The sequence below is a fragment of the Cnephaeus nilssonii genome (assembly GCF_951640355.1).
Source record: "Cnephaeus nilssonii genome assembly, chromosome: 7".
Lineage (NCBI taxonomy): Eukaryota > Metazoa > Chordata > Mammalia > Chiroptera > Vespertilionidae > Cnephaeus > Cnephaeus nilssonii.
Window position 1 is genome coordinate 36,526,487 of NC_137078.1, and position 16,275 is coordinate 36,542,761.

The window sequence follows — 16,275 nt, forward strand, 5'->3', positions numbered from 1 at the left end:
AAGTGACTAATCAATATAATCATGCACAAAGTAATCTAGAAGGGAATGTTTTTTGATCATGCATTATGTATTTTCTGAGTCCTATATTTAACACCTACATTTTAAAAGTTAATATCAATATCCCAAAACATAAGCTAACATACTTGAACTTAAGGTTACATACCCTTAGTTTTAGATATCAGTACGAAGAATCTCACCAGCTCTGAAGGACTACCTTAACTTGAGTAGGGAGATGTCAGCTCAATTTATAAAATAGCTTACCCTAACACTGCCAATCAGCATAGTTCACTTCTTAGGAAAGCTAATGTTTTGATTTGCTATTACATGATGAAAAGTCACTGGGTACATTTAAAAGCCTTTGTTCCTTTATTCCTAGAAATAGGAAGTGCTATTACATCAAAGAAATTGGAAGTCTTTATTTGCTAGAAACTTCCAAATGGACATCTATTAAATTTTACTTTGTTTCACAAGTCTTATTATTTTAAAAAATAAGTTTTTATTCTTTGTAATACACCATATTATTACCCCCCCCCCACCCCGAGGAATATAATTTAATCCACCCTATACAGAATATAGAGAAAATTGATTTCTCCGGGTAGACTTAAATATTCTTCCTCCTTTGCAGCCATTGCAATATCTGGTCATTACAATATGATCACACACACACACACACACACACACACACACACACACACACACACACTGCAGCAATTATCTAATGTTTTAGAAGGATATACCCAGTGACTTTTCATCATTTTGCTCCTCCAACTATTTCTTAAGCTCCTTTGAAACATAGATGAAACCTTAAATTATTTTGTATTTCCCACATTGCCCAACACAGTGCTGGGAACCTAGTCAAATTCAATAAACATGCACTGATTAATTCGCAGTTAAGCATAACACCTCTCCCTAACCCAGATATATACAAACAGAAGCTAGAGAGTAATCTCTTAAAAATGTTATAAAAGAGATTTTTACATCGAATGGGAACTTAATTCAATGTAAATTCTAAATTCTCTTCCACTTTTGAAATGGTTATTTTTATATTTTAAAAGAAATGTAACTAGCACAGGACTACAACCTTTATGGATTAGAATAAACCAATATCATGTAAATATCAACATTACTAAAAAAAAACCACTAAACTTAAATACATTTTTAAAAATCCCTTAAAGACTGAAGTATATGAAATAGTTGATAAACATAAGCAAGCCCTCAAAAGTTCACTTGAAAATTAGCTGTTTAGAATGAAGGAAGCATTTTCCCACAAAACAACATGGAGGTTTCCAGATTGTCAGGGCAGCTCATAAAGTCCAATCCCGGGTACAAAGTCAAGCACTAATGCTGTTATAGAACTTTTTCACCACTCCTGAAGTGGTTTACTTTAGGGTGCTGGCGATATGCTTCACACAGCATCCGTGTGAAAGGGCAGTCATCGGGTAAGGGCAACCTGCTTCTCATCATGGCAGTCAACTAACATTTTATTATAAAACAACTACATATGGCCAAAACATAACAAATTCTCAGTTCTGTAAAATATAGGGTGGGGCAAAAGTAGGTTTATAGTTGTGAGTACACGAAACAGAGTTTATTCTTGTATTATTATTTATAAATTATTGTATTATTTGCCATATGAACAACTGTAAACCTACTTTTGCCTCATCCCGTATACTCCCATGTGTCTTACGGAGAAATCTCTATGACTTGGTTTATGAGGTGCCTCAATTGCTGTAGCTTCCTAAGTTTCTTTGTCATGACAGCATGATTTCTTTTTCTATACAAATTTTAGCTATAGTTTCCCAACCTATAAAGGCATATAACCATATATAAATCAGGATTTATCTCTTATTAACACACTATTACAGTACATCCTCAAAGGGCTTTTCCTCCAAGTTTACTGCACAAACATAAGGCCCTGTCTCATTTCTTTGGCACTGGATTTATGCTAATTATTCTAAGGATGATGATCTGCAGAAGGCCACGGTTAATCAAAGAAAAATCATTTTGCTACTGACTGCTTGTTAGAATTTTATAATTACCTCACATAAAACTTTCCTCCATCCGTTTATAATGCAGTTTTAAACTGCTGGAGCACATTAATTCACTCAACACATTTGTTGGGTGCATGTTCGGTCTAAGACAAGTAGACGAATAAAGATGAACCAGACATAAATCCTGCCTTTTTGGCAGCTTAAAGTTCTGTAGTGGCAATGATATATGCTCTTAACATTTTCTGCCACACTTTGTGGCCAATTAAGTGTCAACAAAGAGGTAATGCTAATTGCTTTGGCAGTCCATGGATCCCAGGTTCCAAACACTGTAGGATTAAGTCTTTTGTCCTAACTTTGGCAAGTAATAATATTGAAAGCTGGAAGCTTAAATCTGAAACACCTGGTATTTGTGGAAGCACGGGTGCTCCAAAGCATTAGTGGTGATACTCAATTTGGGTCAATGATGATGTCAATCCTAACAAAGTAGATCCAAGCAAGAAAAAAACTGAAAGGGGCCACTCTCCCCGTGTTCCTTCTGGACCTGCCACACTGGCCTCTTCTGTTTCCTTTGCCTGGAATGTTGTTTTTCCAGGTACCCACAGACCCCCCTCTCTCAGATCCTTTAGTTCTGCTCAAATGTTACATCTTCCAAGAGAACTTCCTTGACCACCCTATTTAAAGTAGGACCTCTGTCACTCTCTCTTTTACGTGGCTTTATTTTTCTCAAAGCACTTATATCTGACATTGTAGTTGGTTATTTTTTTGGCAGGATCTTGCCATTTTTATCATAGCTTAACTGCACTGCCAAGAACTATCTTATCTAATAAAAGAGTAATATGCAAATTGACCCTCACTCTAAGACACAGGATGGCCGCCCCCATGTGGTCAAAGATGGCTGCCCCCATGTGGACAAAAGATGGCCGCCACAAGATGGCCAGCAGGGGAGGGCAGTTGTGGGCAGTTGGGGGTGACCAGACCGGCAGAGGAGGACAGTTGGGGGGGACCCAGGCCTGCTGGGGAGGGCAGTTAGGGGTGACCAGGCCTGCAGGGGAGGGCAATTGGGGGGGCCAGGCCTGCAAGGGAGGACCGTTAGGGGTGACCGGGCCAGCAGGGGAGGGCAGTTGGGGGCGACCAGGCCTGCAGGGGAGGACAGTTAGGGGCGACCAGATTGGCAGGGGAGGGCAGTTAGGGGCAATTGGGCCGGCCGGGGAGCAGTTAGGTGTCGATCAGGCTGGCTGTGGAGTGGTTAGGGGGTGATCAGGCTGGCAGGCAGAAGCGGTTAGGGGCAATCAGGAAGGCAGGCGAGCAGTTGGGAGTCAGCAGTCCTGGATTGTGAGAGGGATGTCCAACCACCCACCGGGATCAGGCCTAAACGGGTGGTCAGACATCTCGCAAGGGGTCCCAGATTGGAGAGGGTGCAGGCTGGGATAAGGGACAAACCCCCCCCCCCCCATGCACGAATTTTGTGTACTGGGCCTCTAGTTTATTATATGTAAAGAACAAATGAATATGGTTCTCATGACACATGGATTCTCCTTGCAGCCTCCCCTTCACCAGGGCATTCGGTCTCTGAAAGGGCATCTCCAGTAACAGCCCTTCAGATACCTGCTGTCTGTTCTCATGTTCCTTTCAATCTTCTCAACTTTAGGCTAAGAATACCTTCACCCAGGCCTCATATAAGGGTCTTTGGTCTCTCTCTTCTACTGCTCACAATGACTTCGGTTATGGCAGTGGTTCTCAACCTTTCTAATGCCGCGACCCTTTAATACAGTTCCTCATGTTGTGGTGACCCCCAACCATAAAATTATTTCATTGCTACTTCATAACTGTAATTTTGCTACTGTTATGAATCGTAATGTAAATATCTGTGTTTTCCGATGGTCTTAGGCGACCCTGCTAGCAGTTCTCAACCTGTGAGTCGCAACCCACAGGTTGAGAACCGCTGCTGTAGAGCCTAAGACCATCGGAAAACACAGATATTTACATTACAATTCATAACAGTAGCAAGATTATAGTTATGAAGTAGCAACAAAATAATTTTATGGTTGGGGGTCACCACAACATGAGGAACTGTATTAAAGGGTCACAGCATTAGAAAGGTTGAGAACCACTGGGTTATGGTGTAAAATACTTAAAAATGCACAGAGTATTTCAAAGGTCTCAGCCCCCTTCTTAGGCCATTAGATGGTTACTGTACATTAGCACATGGCAAAAATGTCTCATCTACACTTCCCTCTCACTCACCCCCTTTATTCCGCAGAACAAATTCTGGTGAGCTCCTATATGTGCCTGATACTGTTCTTGGTTCTGGGGATACAGGAGTAAATCCTACTGAAAAAGCTTGGCCTTGTGGAGTTTATATCAATTAGAGGTAATCTGCCAACAATTTTTGTTTTTGAAACAAAAGGATGAGATATCTTAAAGCTATTGATTTTCCACAATTATGAAATTTAGAGTTAAATTTCCCTCTTATGAAATACAAAAGTAGAGATTTAGAAGTTTACAGTTGAAGAAATGAATAGGATTTAGATGGAACATCTGACTCAGAGTCTGTAAACAAAACTTGAAGAAATTAGTTTATATAGTCAGGGTGGGTGTGTGTGTGTGTGTGTGTGTGTGTGTGTGTATGTGTGTGTGTGTGTGTTTGTGTGTGTGTTAGGGAGAGGGGGACCTCAGGGGTGGAGGGTTGAATTATCCATGTTACTCAAAGCATAGTATAATATCAGTTCCTTTCTCCCTCTCCTTTTTCTTCCCCTCCCCTCCCCTTCCCTCCTTTCTTCTTCCCTCCCCTTTCTTTTCATCCATCTCCTTAGGCCATTCTATTCCCCACCACCACAAGTGAGCACCCTTCAGATAAATTTTGATATGATTATAAAATTTCTCAAAAAATCAAATCTGAAATTTGTAAATATTGCTTTTAATTCATAATATAATTTATGGGGATTGGACATCTTTATAATATCAAGTCTGTGCCATCCAAGAATATACAATCTTTCCACTTATCCAAATTGTTTTATGTCATTTATTAGGCATTTAAAAAGTTTTCTATGGAGTTCTTATGTTTTCTTGGTTAGCTTAATATCTAGATACTTAATAGTTTTTTTTTTCTATTTTGAATGGTATCTTATTTTTTGTTACATATCTCTTAGTTGTCATGTATCTTTCTCATTGGGAGTATTTTATTTCATATTTTGAAAAGTGGATACAAAACAAAAACACTGAATTAATTTTTTTTTTTGTTATATAAAACTAGGTGTTCCAAACAGTAGGCATTATAAAATAAACATAAAAATGCAGGCGTTTATAAAGGAAAACAGTAGCATAGGGGAAGAAGGAACAGCACTCTTTATGTTAAAGAGAAGACTCCAGACATAACCTAGAAACTTCCCCGCTTTGCAATAAAAATGTTGTCCCGATGTTGGCCGAATCCTTACCACAGGGCCCTTTGTGTGGTGGCTGAGAGGAGCCAGATGTTCTCAGTGAAGTGAGAAAGAGGACTGTGAGAGGAACCGAGTGAGGGCAGAAGAGGAAGAGTGGATCTGTTTGCCTGATAGGGTCAGGGGGTTGGGGAGCACCACCAAGTCCAGGGCCCAGGTTTGAAATACAAGATCATCTCGTCCATATCACAGCAAACCCACTTAATAGAGACCTTTAAACACGGGTTTCGGTGACTTACACCCACGAATCAACAACAGAGAGTAAATATTTGGTAAATCTCACTTGCTTCTCATAGGAAAAACCCAGTACTCTGTCAGTAATTTGTTGAGGGAAAAGATGTATTATTAATCAATAGGCAACATGGTCAGAACCATCCATAACAGTGAGATCAAAGGAAATGCTCCTCATCCACTGATTGGCATTGGGTGGCATCAGATGATCTAAGAAAGGCATTTAGATTCATGCCCTGTGTTAAACCCAACAGGGTGAGGTGGAAGGCACTCGTATATTATTCTTGCGGCCAGGCATGCACTGCACATTAAATTGTCAAGGTGATAGATGACAAGAGGTAAAGTTCTAGGGAAGATGAAAAGTACCAGTTTGAATAAACCACCATGACAAAGACTTCCTAACTAAGGCATATTTTTGTTTCTAGATGTAACAGGGATTTTGAAACAGTGTTTTTCTCTTAAAATATCCACCACTATCCTTACAGATGTGAGAGAGGCTGTTCTTTAAAATTATTTTCACCAACAAATGACTTTTGTTGCATATTCTCCAAACACCCAAGTAGAATGGTGGGTGACATGTGGGTACACAGATAGTCTAAAATAGAGGAGGTCTTCATTATAAGGTTACCCTTTAGTGCTATCAGCGATTTCATCCGTATTCCGAGTTTTACCTTTAACAATAGGCTAACAACCTAAGTAAGAATTTCTGAGCTTCGATCTCTAAATTGAGAATGAGCAAAAGAGAAAGATCTACTAGAAATCCAGACAGTATGGGACAGAGGGTGGGGAGGGAGACAGAAGCAAAAATTCAGGGCACATTATCAAAGTGAACTCCTCTGAAATCACTCTGGCGTCTCTATTATTCACCAACCATACTTTCCAGTGAACTGTTTGTGAGCATTTTCTCCTGAAGGCCATTGGCCATGGAGTTGGCGCTACTGGCTCTAAGTCAGAGAAGCAGAAGTTAACTTCAGCCAGTTTGCTCCTGGTGATTGGGTTAAGTCTGCAGGGACTTTTTTAGGTGGTTTCAAGCCATTGAAATCATTCTCTCTACCTCCCTTCAACCCCCCCCCCCCGCCCAACCCCCAACACACACACACACACACACACACACACACACACACACACACAATTCAGAAAGCAGGAAATGTCTTTCCTGTGTAATAGTCACAGAGCAGTCCCCTAGGGCTTCCAGGGGGCTTGTATCTTCCAGTTCCTGTTTCTGGTTTCTAACTACTAACTCTATATTTGGTAATGGCCTGCCTGTGGGCTGTTTTGGATTTGGTATTAATAAGATAACCTGAGTCACTAAGCAGAGATCTAAAGCAATCTTATTTTTCCAGGAGGCAACATGTTGACCTTTGAGGATTTGGTCTATTTTATTAAGTGTGTTGAGTTTTTGAATAGTGTTGTTTATAGCACAGAGTTGGGTGTTTACACGATTGGTCTTTGAGAGTGTATGACTGTACCAGAATAGGATACTACACGCACTCTCCTGCTTTACAATGAGTTTATATTTGTTTCTTATGTGGGCAGATGTAATTTAAGCAGTGCTCTTTATAGTATGTGCTCTTATTCCGTGGCAGCCTTGAAAACAGCTACTTGCTCAGAAATGAACAAATACTTGTCAGATGAGTGAGACAAGAGTGTGGATTCTAATTCTTTTACATCAGGGCAAGAAAAAATCAACACTCTATTGACAAATAACTTCATCTTTTCCCTAGTATTTTCAAAGCTGTGTAGTGTTAAATCTTTATGAACATAATCTTTTAGGAGTAAACTGAGAGATAATCAACTATTATTTGCCATTGGAATAAGTCATTTAGAACAGTGGTCGCCGACCTTTCGAACCTCATGGACCACCAGTGGTCTGCAGACCACCAATTGGTGATTGCTGATTTAGAAAACAATCAAAAAGTTATTGGATTACTATTTTATCACCAATCTATGCTCTTCTCACCCTACCTTAGATTTGATTTGTCCTCTTTTAAAACCCTAAGAATTAACTTGTTTTGTAAATAAGATCAGAAACAATGACTGCATTTTTATTTTATGAAGGGAAAATCAAGTCATGAAAGCATATATTAACCACTAGAGGCCCAGTGCACAGATTCGTGCACCGGTGGGGTCCCTCAGCCTGGACTGCACCTTCTCGTAATCCAGGAACCCTCGGGGGATGTCGGACTGCCAGTTTTAGCCCGATCCCGGAGGGATGTAGCAGTGCCCAAAGAGGCAGGTGGCCAGGGAGGAGGCCAAGCCTGGCTGCTCCTGGGGCACCTGGCCCCATTGTGCCTCCCGCTGGCTTCTGGCTGAGTGGTGCTCCGGCTGTGGGAGCACACTGACCACCAGGGGGCAGCTTCTGCATTGAGCGTCTGTCCCCTGGTGGTCAGTGCGCATCATAGCGACCGGTTGAGTGGTCAACAGGTCGTAATGCTTGCTTAGGCTTTTATATAGATAGATTGTAATATCACCTTGTAAACAGGAAAAGAATTTGAGCATCACAGAGAACCTTTATTTATGAAGTTATCAGTCATAAGTCAATCATCACAGTAGGGCTAAAATAAGAACTTAAATTTTCCTAGGGAACATTCATTTGTTATATGGATACTGGTTGGTTTTACTTCCTTTAGTAATTTGCAACATATTTCCTTTTTTAAAAATATGTTTATATAGTTTGGAAGTTATTATTTTTTTATAGCAGGTGAATAATCTTTTTAAAAAATCTAGACTATCAAACAGAAAGTTCCTCTTTTTATAACTTTCTATTTTCCCTTTTAGTCATTTGCATTTGTTTTTATATTTAAAATCCTGTTTTACAAGCCCACAGTTGGCCACACAATCTGTACAACTGTAATAGTTCCATAATATTCCATAGCAGTGAGCACAGGCGTGAAAGACACATGCTACAAAATCCTGAGATCTGAACCCTTGCTGCTTCCCTCTTGGCTCTGGGGCAAGTTACGGAACCTTTTATGCTTCAGAACTTTCTTCTACTTCCACAGGTTCATTCTGGGAACTAAAGCACATACAGGTTCTAGCACAGGGTCTTTTCCAATGTCACTCAATGCAAGCGCTATTAGCACTCTGGAAGGACAGGATGTGTGAGGAAACGCCCCTAAAACGCCATCTGTGCCAATTAAGGAGGGCTTTGTGACATGATCACACTACAGGGCTTTGTGACATGATTACAGGGACTTTTTTCCTTCCATTCCTCTTTCTAAAATATATATTTAAGCCCGGGCAGCGTGGCTCAGTGGTTGAGTGTCAACCTATGAACCAGGAGGTCACGGTTCAATTCCTGGTCAGGGCACATGCCCAGATTGTGGGCTCGATCCCCAATGTGGGGTGTGCAGGAGGCAGCCAATCAATGATTATCTCTCATCATTGATGTTTCTATTCTCTCTCTCTCCCTCTCCCTTCCTCTCTGAAATCAATAAAAATATTAAAAAATAAAAAAATATGATTTGTAAAATATATATATTTAATTTTGTATACTCATTCTTTGAGACTAGGCTCTATTTTTACCTCCTCAAGCCTCTAACTCCCAGTAGCTGAGATGACAGCATCATATTTAAGGTTCTAAAGACGCTTATACACCAAATGACATTGCTTATGCATTTCTAGGCTCTTCAGACTATTAGTAACATGATGGCAGGGGCTGTACGGTATTTCTCTTTCAGTGTCTAGAGCCCCACACAATGCCTGCTATATCACTGGTGCTCAGAGATATGTTGAATAAATGGTCCACTCCATAAATTTGCTGAGCCTGGTAGTCTTCATATTCTGATGCAACATTCCTTTGGGGCATCTCACTCTCTTTTCAGAACCCTGACATCCCAGGCTACATTTCCTGTACACAGTCCAGGAAAGATGCTGAAGTTGTGCTCGAATCCCCTCCTGCAGTCACTGCGGGCACATCTCCCAAACGAGGTTCATTACAGATATTTTCACAGGTACATGCTCCTCTCCGTTTGTGCTCATTTTTTCCAAGTTCACTACTAGCTCTTAAAGATTTCCTGTGAGGTTTCCCTTTTCTGCATTTCCTCCTGCCGTGGACTATGTACACAGAGAAGTGAACCTTCTGCTTGTGGCGGTGCTGGGTGCTGGGTACAGTGACAAAGGAAGGCCGGTGTGCAGTCTTCCTGCTGCTGTGTCACCTCCCTCTGTTTCCCAAACTGGCCGTTCCAAATATTTGCCCCTTTCCTCGAGGACCCTACTCTGCTCCCTTCCTTGTTGCCACATTCTGTCTTCCTTACCCTCAATCTCTCACCACATGTGCCACTTTCTACTCCACAGAAGCCGTGAGGCATACACACCCATCTCTCTCTGCCTCTCTCCTCCCTCTGCCCCAATAAAATGCACCTATACCCACCGTTCCCATGTTGGTGGAAGATGCTCCCTCGACCAAGTCAAGGATGATCCTCCCACCTGGTTCCATCACCTCCTTCCGCCTGAGATGATCGCTCTTCACTTCCCTGATCTCCTGAGTCTTGTATCCAACTGGCTATTTAACATTTCTACGTGGGGAGCTAACACATTATCTCCAGCTTAACATGCTTAAAACTTTTTTCCAGTTGCTCAGACCTAACCACTGTTAAGAGTCATTTTTTATTTCTCTTTTTCTCTCATACCTCACATTCCATCTTTCAACAAAATCTTAGTGATTTTCCTTTAAAATATATCCAGAACCACTACGTTAATCCTGGTCCAAGCCATCTGCTTCATGTCTTGCCTGGTTTACTGTGGTGGCCTTCTAAATAATCCCCTGCTTCTGTCCTTCCCCCGCACTGCACTCTCAGCACCAGCGGGGTCTTGTTCAAACCCAAGTCACATACTGACTACCCTCTGCTCAGAATCCTCCCAACATGTCCCATCTCACTCAGGGCAAAGCCAAAAACTACACAAAGACGCCAAGGCTTCTCCGGATTTCATCCTTCTGCTCCTCCACTCACGCACGCTTCTCTAGCACACTGGCCTCCTGGCTTTGCCTTCAGATGTCAGGGATGGCCCCGCTTCAGGCCTATAACATCGCCTGGGGTCTTTCTAGGCTCCTCTCCACATTCAGACTTACAAGACGATCACAAAGCTCCCTCAGCTCCAGAATCACTTACAAAGGTACAGGATGGAGTCACAACTTGCCGGCAAGGTGACATCAGGCTTTCCCATTTGGGGGATCTCCTCACTGTCTGTATAGTGGCCCACGCTGCTGCCCAGGAGCTAGGCTCTCCCCGAGCTCTCCTCCCTGGATCATCCGAGGTGCAAAGAAAAGAGATCCACTGTAGGTAGAGTCTGGATTTACCCTGGCTTAAAAGCCTTATGTTCCAAAGGAGCCCATATCTCTTGTAACCCAATAGATACCTCTTCCACGTGTCAAAGGACAGCCTAGTTACTAGTGTCACCACAATCATGGAAGTTCTGCGCTATGGCTTCCTATCAGCCCAGATGCCATTGACCAATCAGCAGTCACTTACATCATAAACAATGTTGCCTAGTAACACTAACATTCTACCTTTATCAGGTCTCCAGAGACACAGAGTTAGAAAGTTGAGAAAGTAAATGTCAAATTCTCCCGTGGAAGGGTCCTGTGTGAGCCCTCTGCCTATGTGTTCCTTGTTCTTGCTGTTCCCTCTGCCTGGAAGGCTCCTCCCCGGACATCTATCTGGCCTGCGCCTGCACCTCCTGCAATTCCTTGGTCTAAGCCCCCCATTCAGGCCAGCCTATTGAGAATCTCAGCTGCTGGGACCTCCTACAGTCCGCGTATGTTTGATTTTTTTCCCATTGCCCTTATTACCTTCTAACATATGTAATTTACTAATTGATTTTTCTTCTGCTGCTGTTTTTTTGTGTGTTTTTTTTCCCCCATAGAATGTAAGCTCCCTAAGGTTGGGACATTAATTCTTTTATTTTTTTTCCACCTGTGTTGATAATTCTTGGCTCCTAGAACAGTGCTTGGCACACAGTAGGTTCTTCAACAACTATTTCTTTTATTTATAGATGAACTTAAGTGTTCCTCTTTTTCAAACTCTAGGTTTTCATTGCGTTTTTTTTTTTGAAGAAAGGGCAAAATTTTTTCAGCTGACAAGTAAAAGGTAGCATGATGTTAGGGATTAAGAACAGGGAATTTGGCCGAAACCGGTTTGGCTCAGTGGATAGAGCGTCGGCCTGCGGACTCAAGGGTCCCAGGTTCGATTCCGGTCAAGGGCATGTACCTTGGTTGCGGGCACATCCCCAGTAGGGGGTGTGCAGGAGGCAGCTGATCGATGTTTCTCTCTCATCGATGTTTCTAGCTCTCTATCCCTCTCTCTTCCTCTCTGAAGAATCAATAAAATATATTAAAAAAAAAAAAAAAAAAAAAGAACAGGGAATTTGGGGCCAAACTGTCTGTGTCTGAATAAGGGCTTTGCCACCCACCTTGGGAGGATGCCCAAAACTCTCTGTGCTTTAGCTGTCTCATTTGTAAATGGGGATAATAACAGTACCTCCATCTTAGGGTTGCCATGAGGATGAATGAGTTAAAATATATGGAACATGTTCAGAATAATGCCTGACACAGAGGAAGCACTATGTGTTAACTAGAGTTAAAATCAGCTTTAAAAAGGCTTTTATTTTTACTCTGCACCACTTCTAGTTATTTTTCTCTCTTCCAAGCTCCTCTTCCTCTCAGCTGTTTTACCTGAAAGTCACATCTACCCCACAGCCTTTTTTTTTTCTCAATTACAGTTTACATTCAATATTATTTTGTACTGGTTTCAGGTGTACAGCAGAGGAGTTAGGCAATTGTATACTTGACAAAGTGTTCCCCCTGGTATTTCAAGTACTCAACTGGCACTGTACATGGTTATTACAATGTTATTGACAATATTTCCTATGCTGTAATCTACTTCCCCGTGACTATTCTGTAACTACCAAGTTGTACTTCCGGGTGAAAATGGTGAAGGGATTCTGAAGTACCCAGCCCACAGCCTTTACTTTAACTTCCATCCACCCACTGAAACTAAGATTTCCAATGGCCTAGTTGCTACTTCCCTCTCCATAGTCCATGAGCTAGTTGTATTGCCTGCCATCATTAACCACACCTGCCTTTGACTTCTGAGCCCCTCCTCCCATTTCCACCCGTTCTTACAGCTTCCCCTTCTTAGTCTTCTTCAGATGCACCCTTTTTCCTTCAATCACTCTTTAATGTTATTCCTAACATCATCTCACTTGCCAGTTCCCCTTGGGTGATTCCATTCACGGGCATGGCTTCAATTCTCACACTGATGACACCCACTGCATTTCCCGAAGATGCCCTGTTCTTTCTCACATCCATGACTTAGAACTTCCCTTCCTCTTTCTGACACCCTCTCCCACCTTCATCTCCCTCTTCCTAACTTCAGCTGGTTTTCCAAATTTTAATAGAACCATCCCCTTTTCTCTTGTTCCCAAGCCAAGCATCCCTCCTCTGCACTCCCTTACTGCTTATGGATACATCCATCGTAGTATAACACTACCTTTTCTGATTGCCGGTTTATTAAGTTTAACCCCCCAAATAAACTCTCTCTCTCTCTCTCTTTCTCTCTCTCTCTCTCTCTCTCTCTCTCTCTCTCTCTCTCTCTCATATATATTTCCTCAAAGTACAGTGCCTGGCACATAGTAGGTATACAAAAATTACCTGGATTCAATATATGAATACATAGCATCTATATAGAATAAATTTTGATTGGGCTATCTTTTAATTAAAAAAAAAACAACAACAATGGGTAAAATTGATAATATCCCATCAAAATGTTCTTCCAGAAAATATTATCAGGGGTTAGTGGAAGAGGTAAAGAGAAGAGTTCCATTTTGGCAATATAAATGGCGCTGTGGCTATACATGCTATATTTTACTATAAAGCCAACTTTGAAAGATAAGGGACTTCCTTTCATGTTAGTGACATCAAATACGATTTGACTCCTCTTACTTCTGTTTGGGCCCAGTGAAACCTTACTAGTACCGTATTTACCTTATTAGGAAAGTCCAGTAAGTCAGGGATTCAGGCTCCCTGCCATGATTATGAACATCATCCACAAGGATTGAAGAGCAACTAACATTTACTTGGTTAAAATCACACAGCCAGCCCTTGTAAGGGTTTCAATGACCATCTTGCTGTGGCCCCATCTGACAGGAGTCTAGGCACCTACCTGTAAAGTACATCCGAACACCCCGATCATCAGCATGGCCACGGAGAGGTAATCGGTGAACACATCCCACCACGGCTTCAGCACCCGGAAGGCAGGCTGCTGCTCAGAGAACTGCCGGAACTCTGTCACAGGAATCATGTTTCTGAGAAAAGAGAGATTACTGGTGAACGCATTGATCTTCATGCCCAACATACTCCATTGTTAACAACCTTCGAAATGCTGCTTCAACCCTCCAGAAATAGTGGCCTGAGTTACAATAGTAGTGATCACGGCACGTGGGTGTTTTCATAAGTCATTGACTAAAATAAGGGGCCGCACAGGAAAAAGACAAGTACCTTTACTCACTACTGTCCCATAAGCTGGTTCCCTTTGGCTCCACATGGGCCAGACAGTCCCTGGCCAGAGCAGTCTCAGAATCCACTATTTCCTGGATTCTCTCTTAAACAGAACAAAAGGGCACCAGAGAAAGCAGAGCCTAACCTTAGAGATATTTTTGCTATTGATCTTACTATTTTGGGTTGTTGCTTTATTTTGTAAGTGTCATCTCAGCATTGGTTTGTGTTCATTCTCTCCTGCGCCCTATATGTAAAGTATTTTGCTTGCTCCTTGGGGAAGGCAAACAACTTTGCCATATGGTCCTTGTAAGAGGGAAGATTTTCATTGACGGTGGTGGTTGGGGGAGAGGGGGACTGGGGTGATCTTCATTTTGTTGCAAGCCCCCTCCCCCCACACTTTTTTGGTCCCTGTTCTTTTGACTTGATTTTTTTTTTTCTATTTCCTGTACTTACCATATTTTACTGTGAGCCTCAAACTTATCCTTTATCTCTTCTGAGAAATCAGTTGGTCCTGAAAACACTTATCTCTATCTAAATGACAGAAGATAAATAAACAGGCCGCATTGGCCACTCTGGGAAAAGGGGAATCAGCCGCATCCTTTTCTCAGTCTGTATTCCCTTTTCTCAGTCTGTATTCCCTTTTCTCAGCGCTCAGTCCCACTGCTTTTATTAAGATCCAGGACTTGAAGCTACTCATTCTGCTACTACGAGAAGGAATATTCTTTCCTTACCTTATGGCAACGAGAACGAGTGGCCAAGGAGGACTAAAAAGGCGATTTCTCACCCTGTTGCCATTGTTGGATCCAATAATCTAGCTCACTGCTACACTTGTCCTGGTTATTAAAGAGTCTAATTAAAAGCAGGGGAAAGGCTACATTTAGTGCTTATTCTCCCAAGCCTTCTTTGTTTCCTGGATCTCTCTTCCCTAATGCCAAATTAAAGGCTGTACAATAAACAGCCCAAAGAAAAGCCACTGTTCTTTGAATTTACAGGTGGTTGTCTTTGGAAACCATTACAATGTTATCCATTCTGTCTGGCTGCTTTATCTGACCTTTGCTTAAGCAGTAACATGTCTTCCTTTTGGATTTGTTTCTTAATACAGTGTTGAAAATTCAGCTGCTTGGTGCAGCCCTCACCCATGACCTATCTACTTGGCTTCTGTGCAGCATTTGACATGACTTCCTTATTTTACCAACACACAACTTTCTTAACTCCATTTTGTTACTAACACTAGGCTGCAAGCTATTTGAAGATAGAACCTATGTTATGCACATGCATTCTCAAAAACATGTTGTAGGAAAGCCACATAAGCTAAATAAATGTATATTCTTCGTGCCATTAAAATTCCATACTAGCTCAAAGTTTTATTTTTCTGACACTTCATGACCTCTTTTCTCAATGAATCATTGCAATCTCACTGCCCCAAATGTTTTCAAGTCATGGTTGTTCCAGCAGTAGTCACAGACAGGCACTAACTCATCTTAATTTCCAAGCTTGCTTCAGAAGCTATTGTCTTCTTCTACTTCACATCCCCATCACTCACCGCAACGTCTGGTGAACAAGAGGCCCTGAACACTGTCTGTTGAGTAAATAAATGAGTGAATTTGGATGCTTGTTCATGGAGCAATGCTTGTCCAAAGCAGATCTGGGGTGGCTCTGCTGCAGTGACAAGTTCGGTACCTGTGCTCTAGTCTACCTTCTTTGATAGATTTGGTTGTTGTGTCCTTCATGACAGGTTGCTGACCACCTTGGAAGGATTTGGGCTTGTTCTTTGAAGTGGGGAGCAATTTCAGGAATAAAATGCATCTATGTAAAGAACTGGTTCTCAAACTTTTTAATCTTGCCTTGGCTGGTGGTTAGAGCGTCGGCTATCACACCAAGGGTCCCGGGTTCAATTCCTGGTCAAGGGCATGTACCTGGGTTTCAGGTTCGATACTCAGCCTGGTTGGCACTTTTGCAGGAGGCAATCAATCAATGTTTCTCTCACTTTCCCCCTCCATTCCTCCCTTCCACTCTTTTAAAAATCAGTGGAAAAAATATCATTAGGTGAGAAATAACAAAAACAAAACAAAACAAAACAAACCCAAAACTTTTTGATCTCAGGACTCCTTCACATTCT

At 41.8% G+C, this 16,275-nt stretch overlaps 1 protein-coding gene across 3 annotated transcripts in view; it reads right to left on the minus strand.

Moving 5' to 3' along the window:
• LRRC8C (leucine rich repeat containing 8 VRAC subunit C) overlaps positions 1-16,275 on the minus strand; it is an 86,731-nt gene that overhangs the window by 22,379 nt on the left and 48,077 nt on the right. For all 3 annotated transcript variants that reach the window (XM_079776611.1, XM_079776609.1, XM_079776610.1), the window contains one exon: positions 13,822-13,963. In XM_079776611.1, coding sequence (XP_079632737.1) covers positions 13,822-13,959 — 138 coding nt within the window. In that variant the 5' untranslated portion in view covers positions 13,960-13,963. The remainder of the gene's footprint in view (positions 1-13,821; positions 13,964-16,275) is intronic.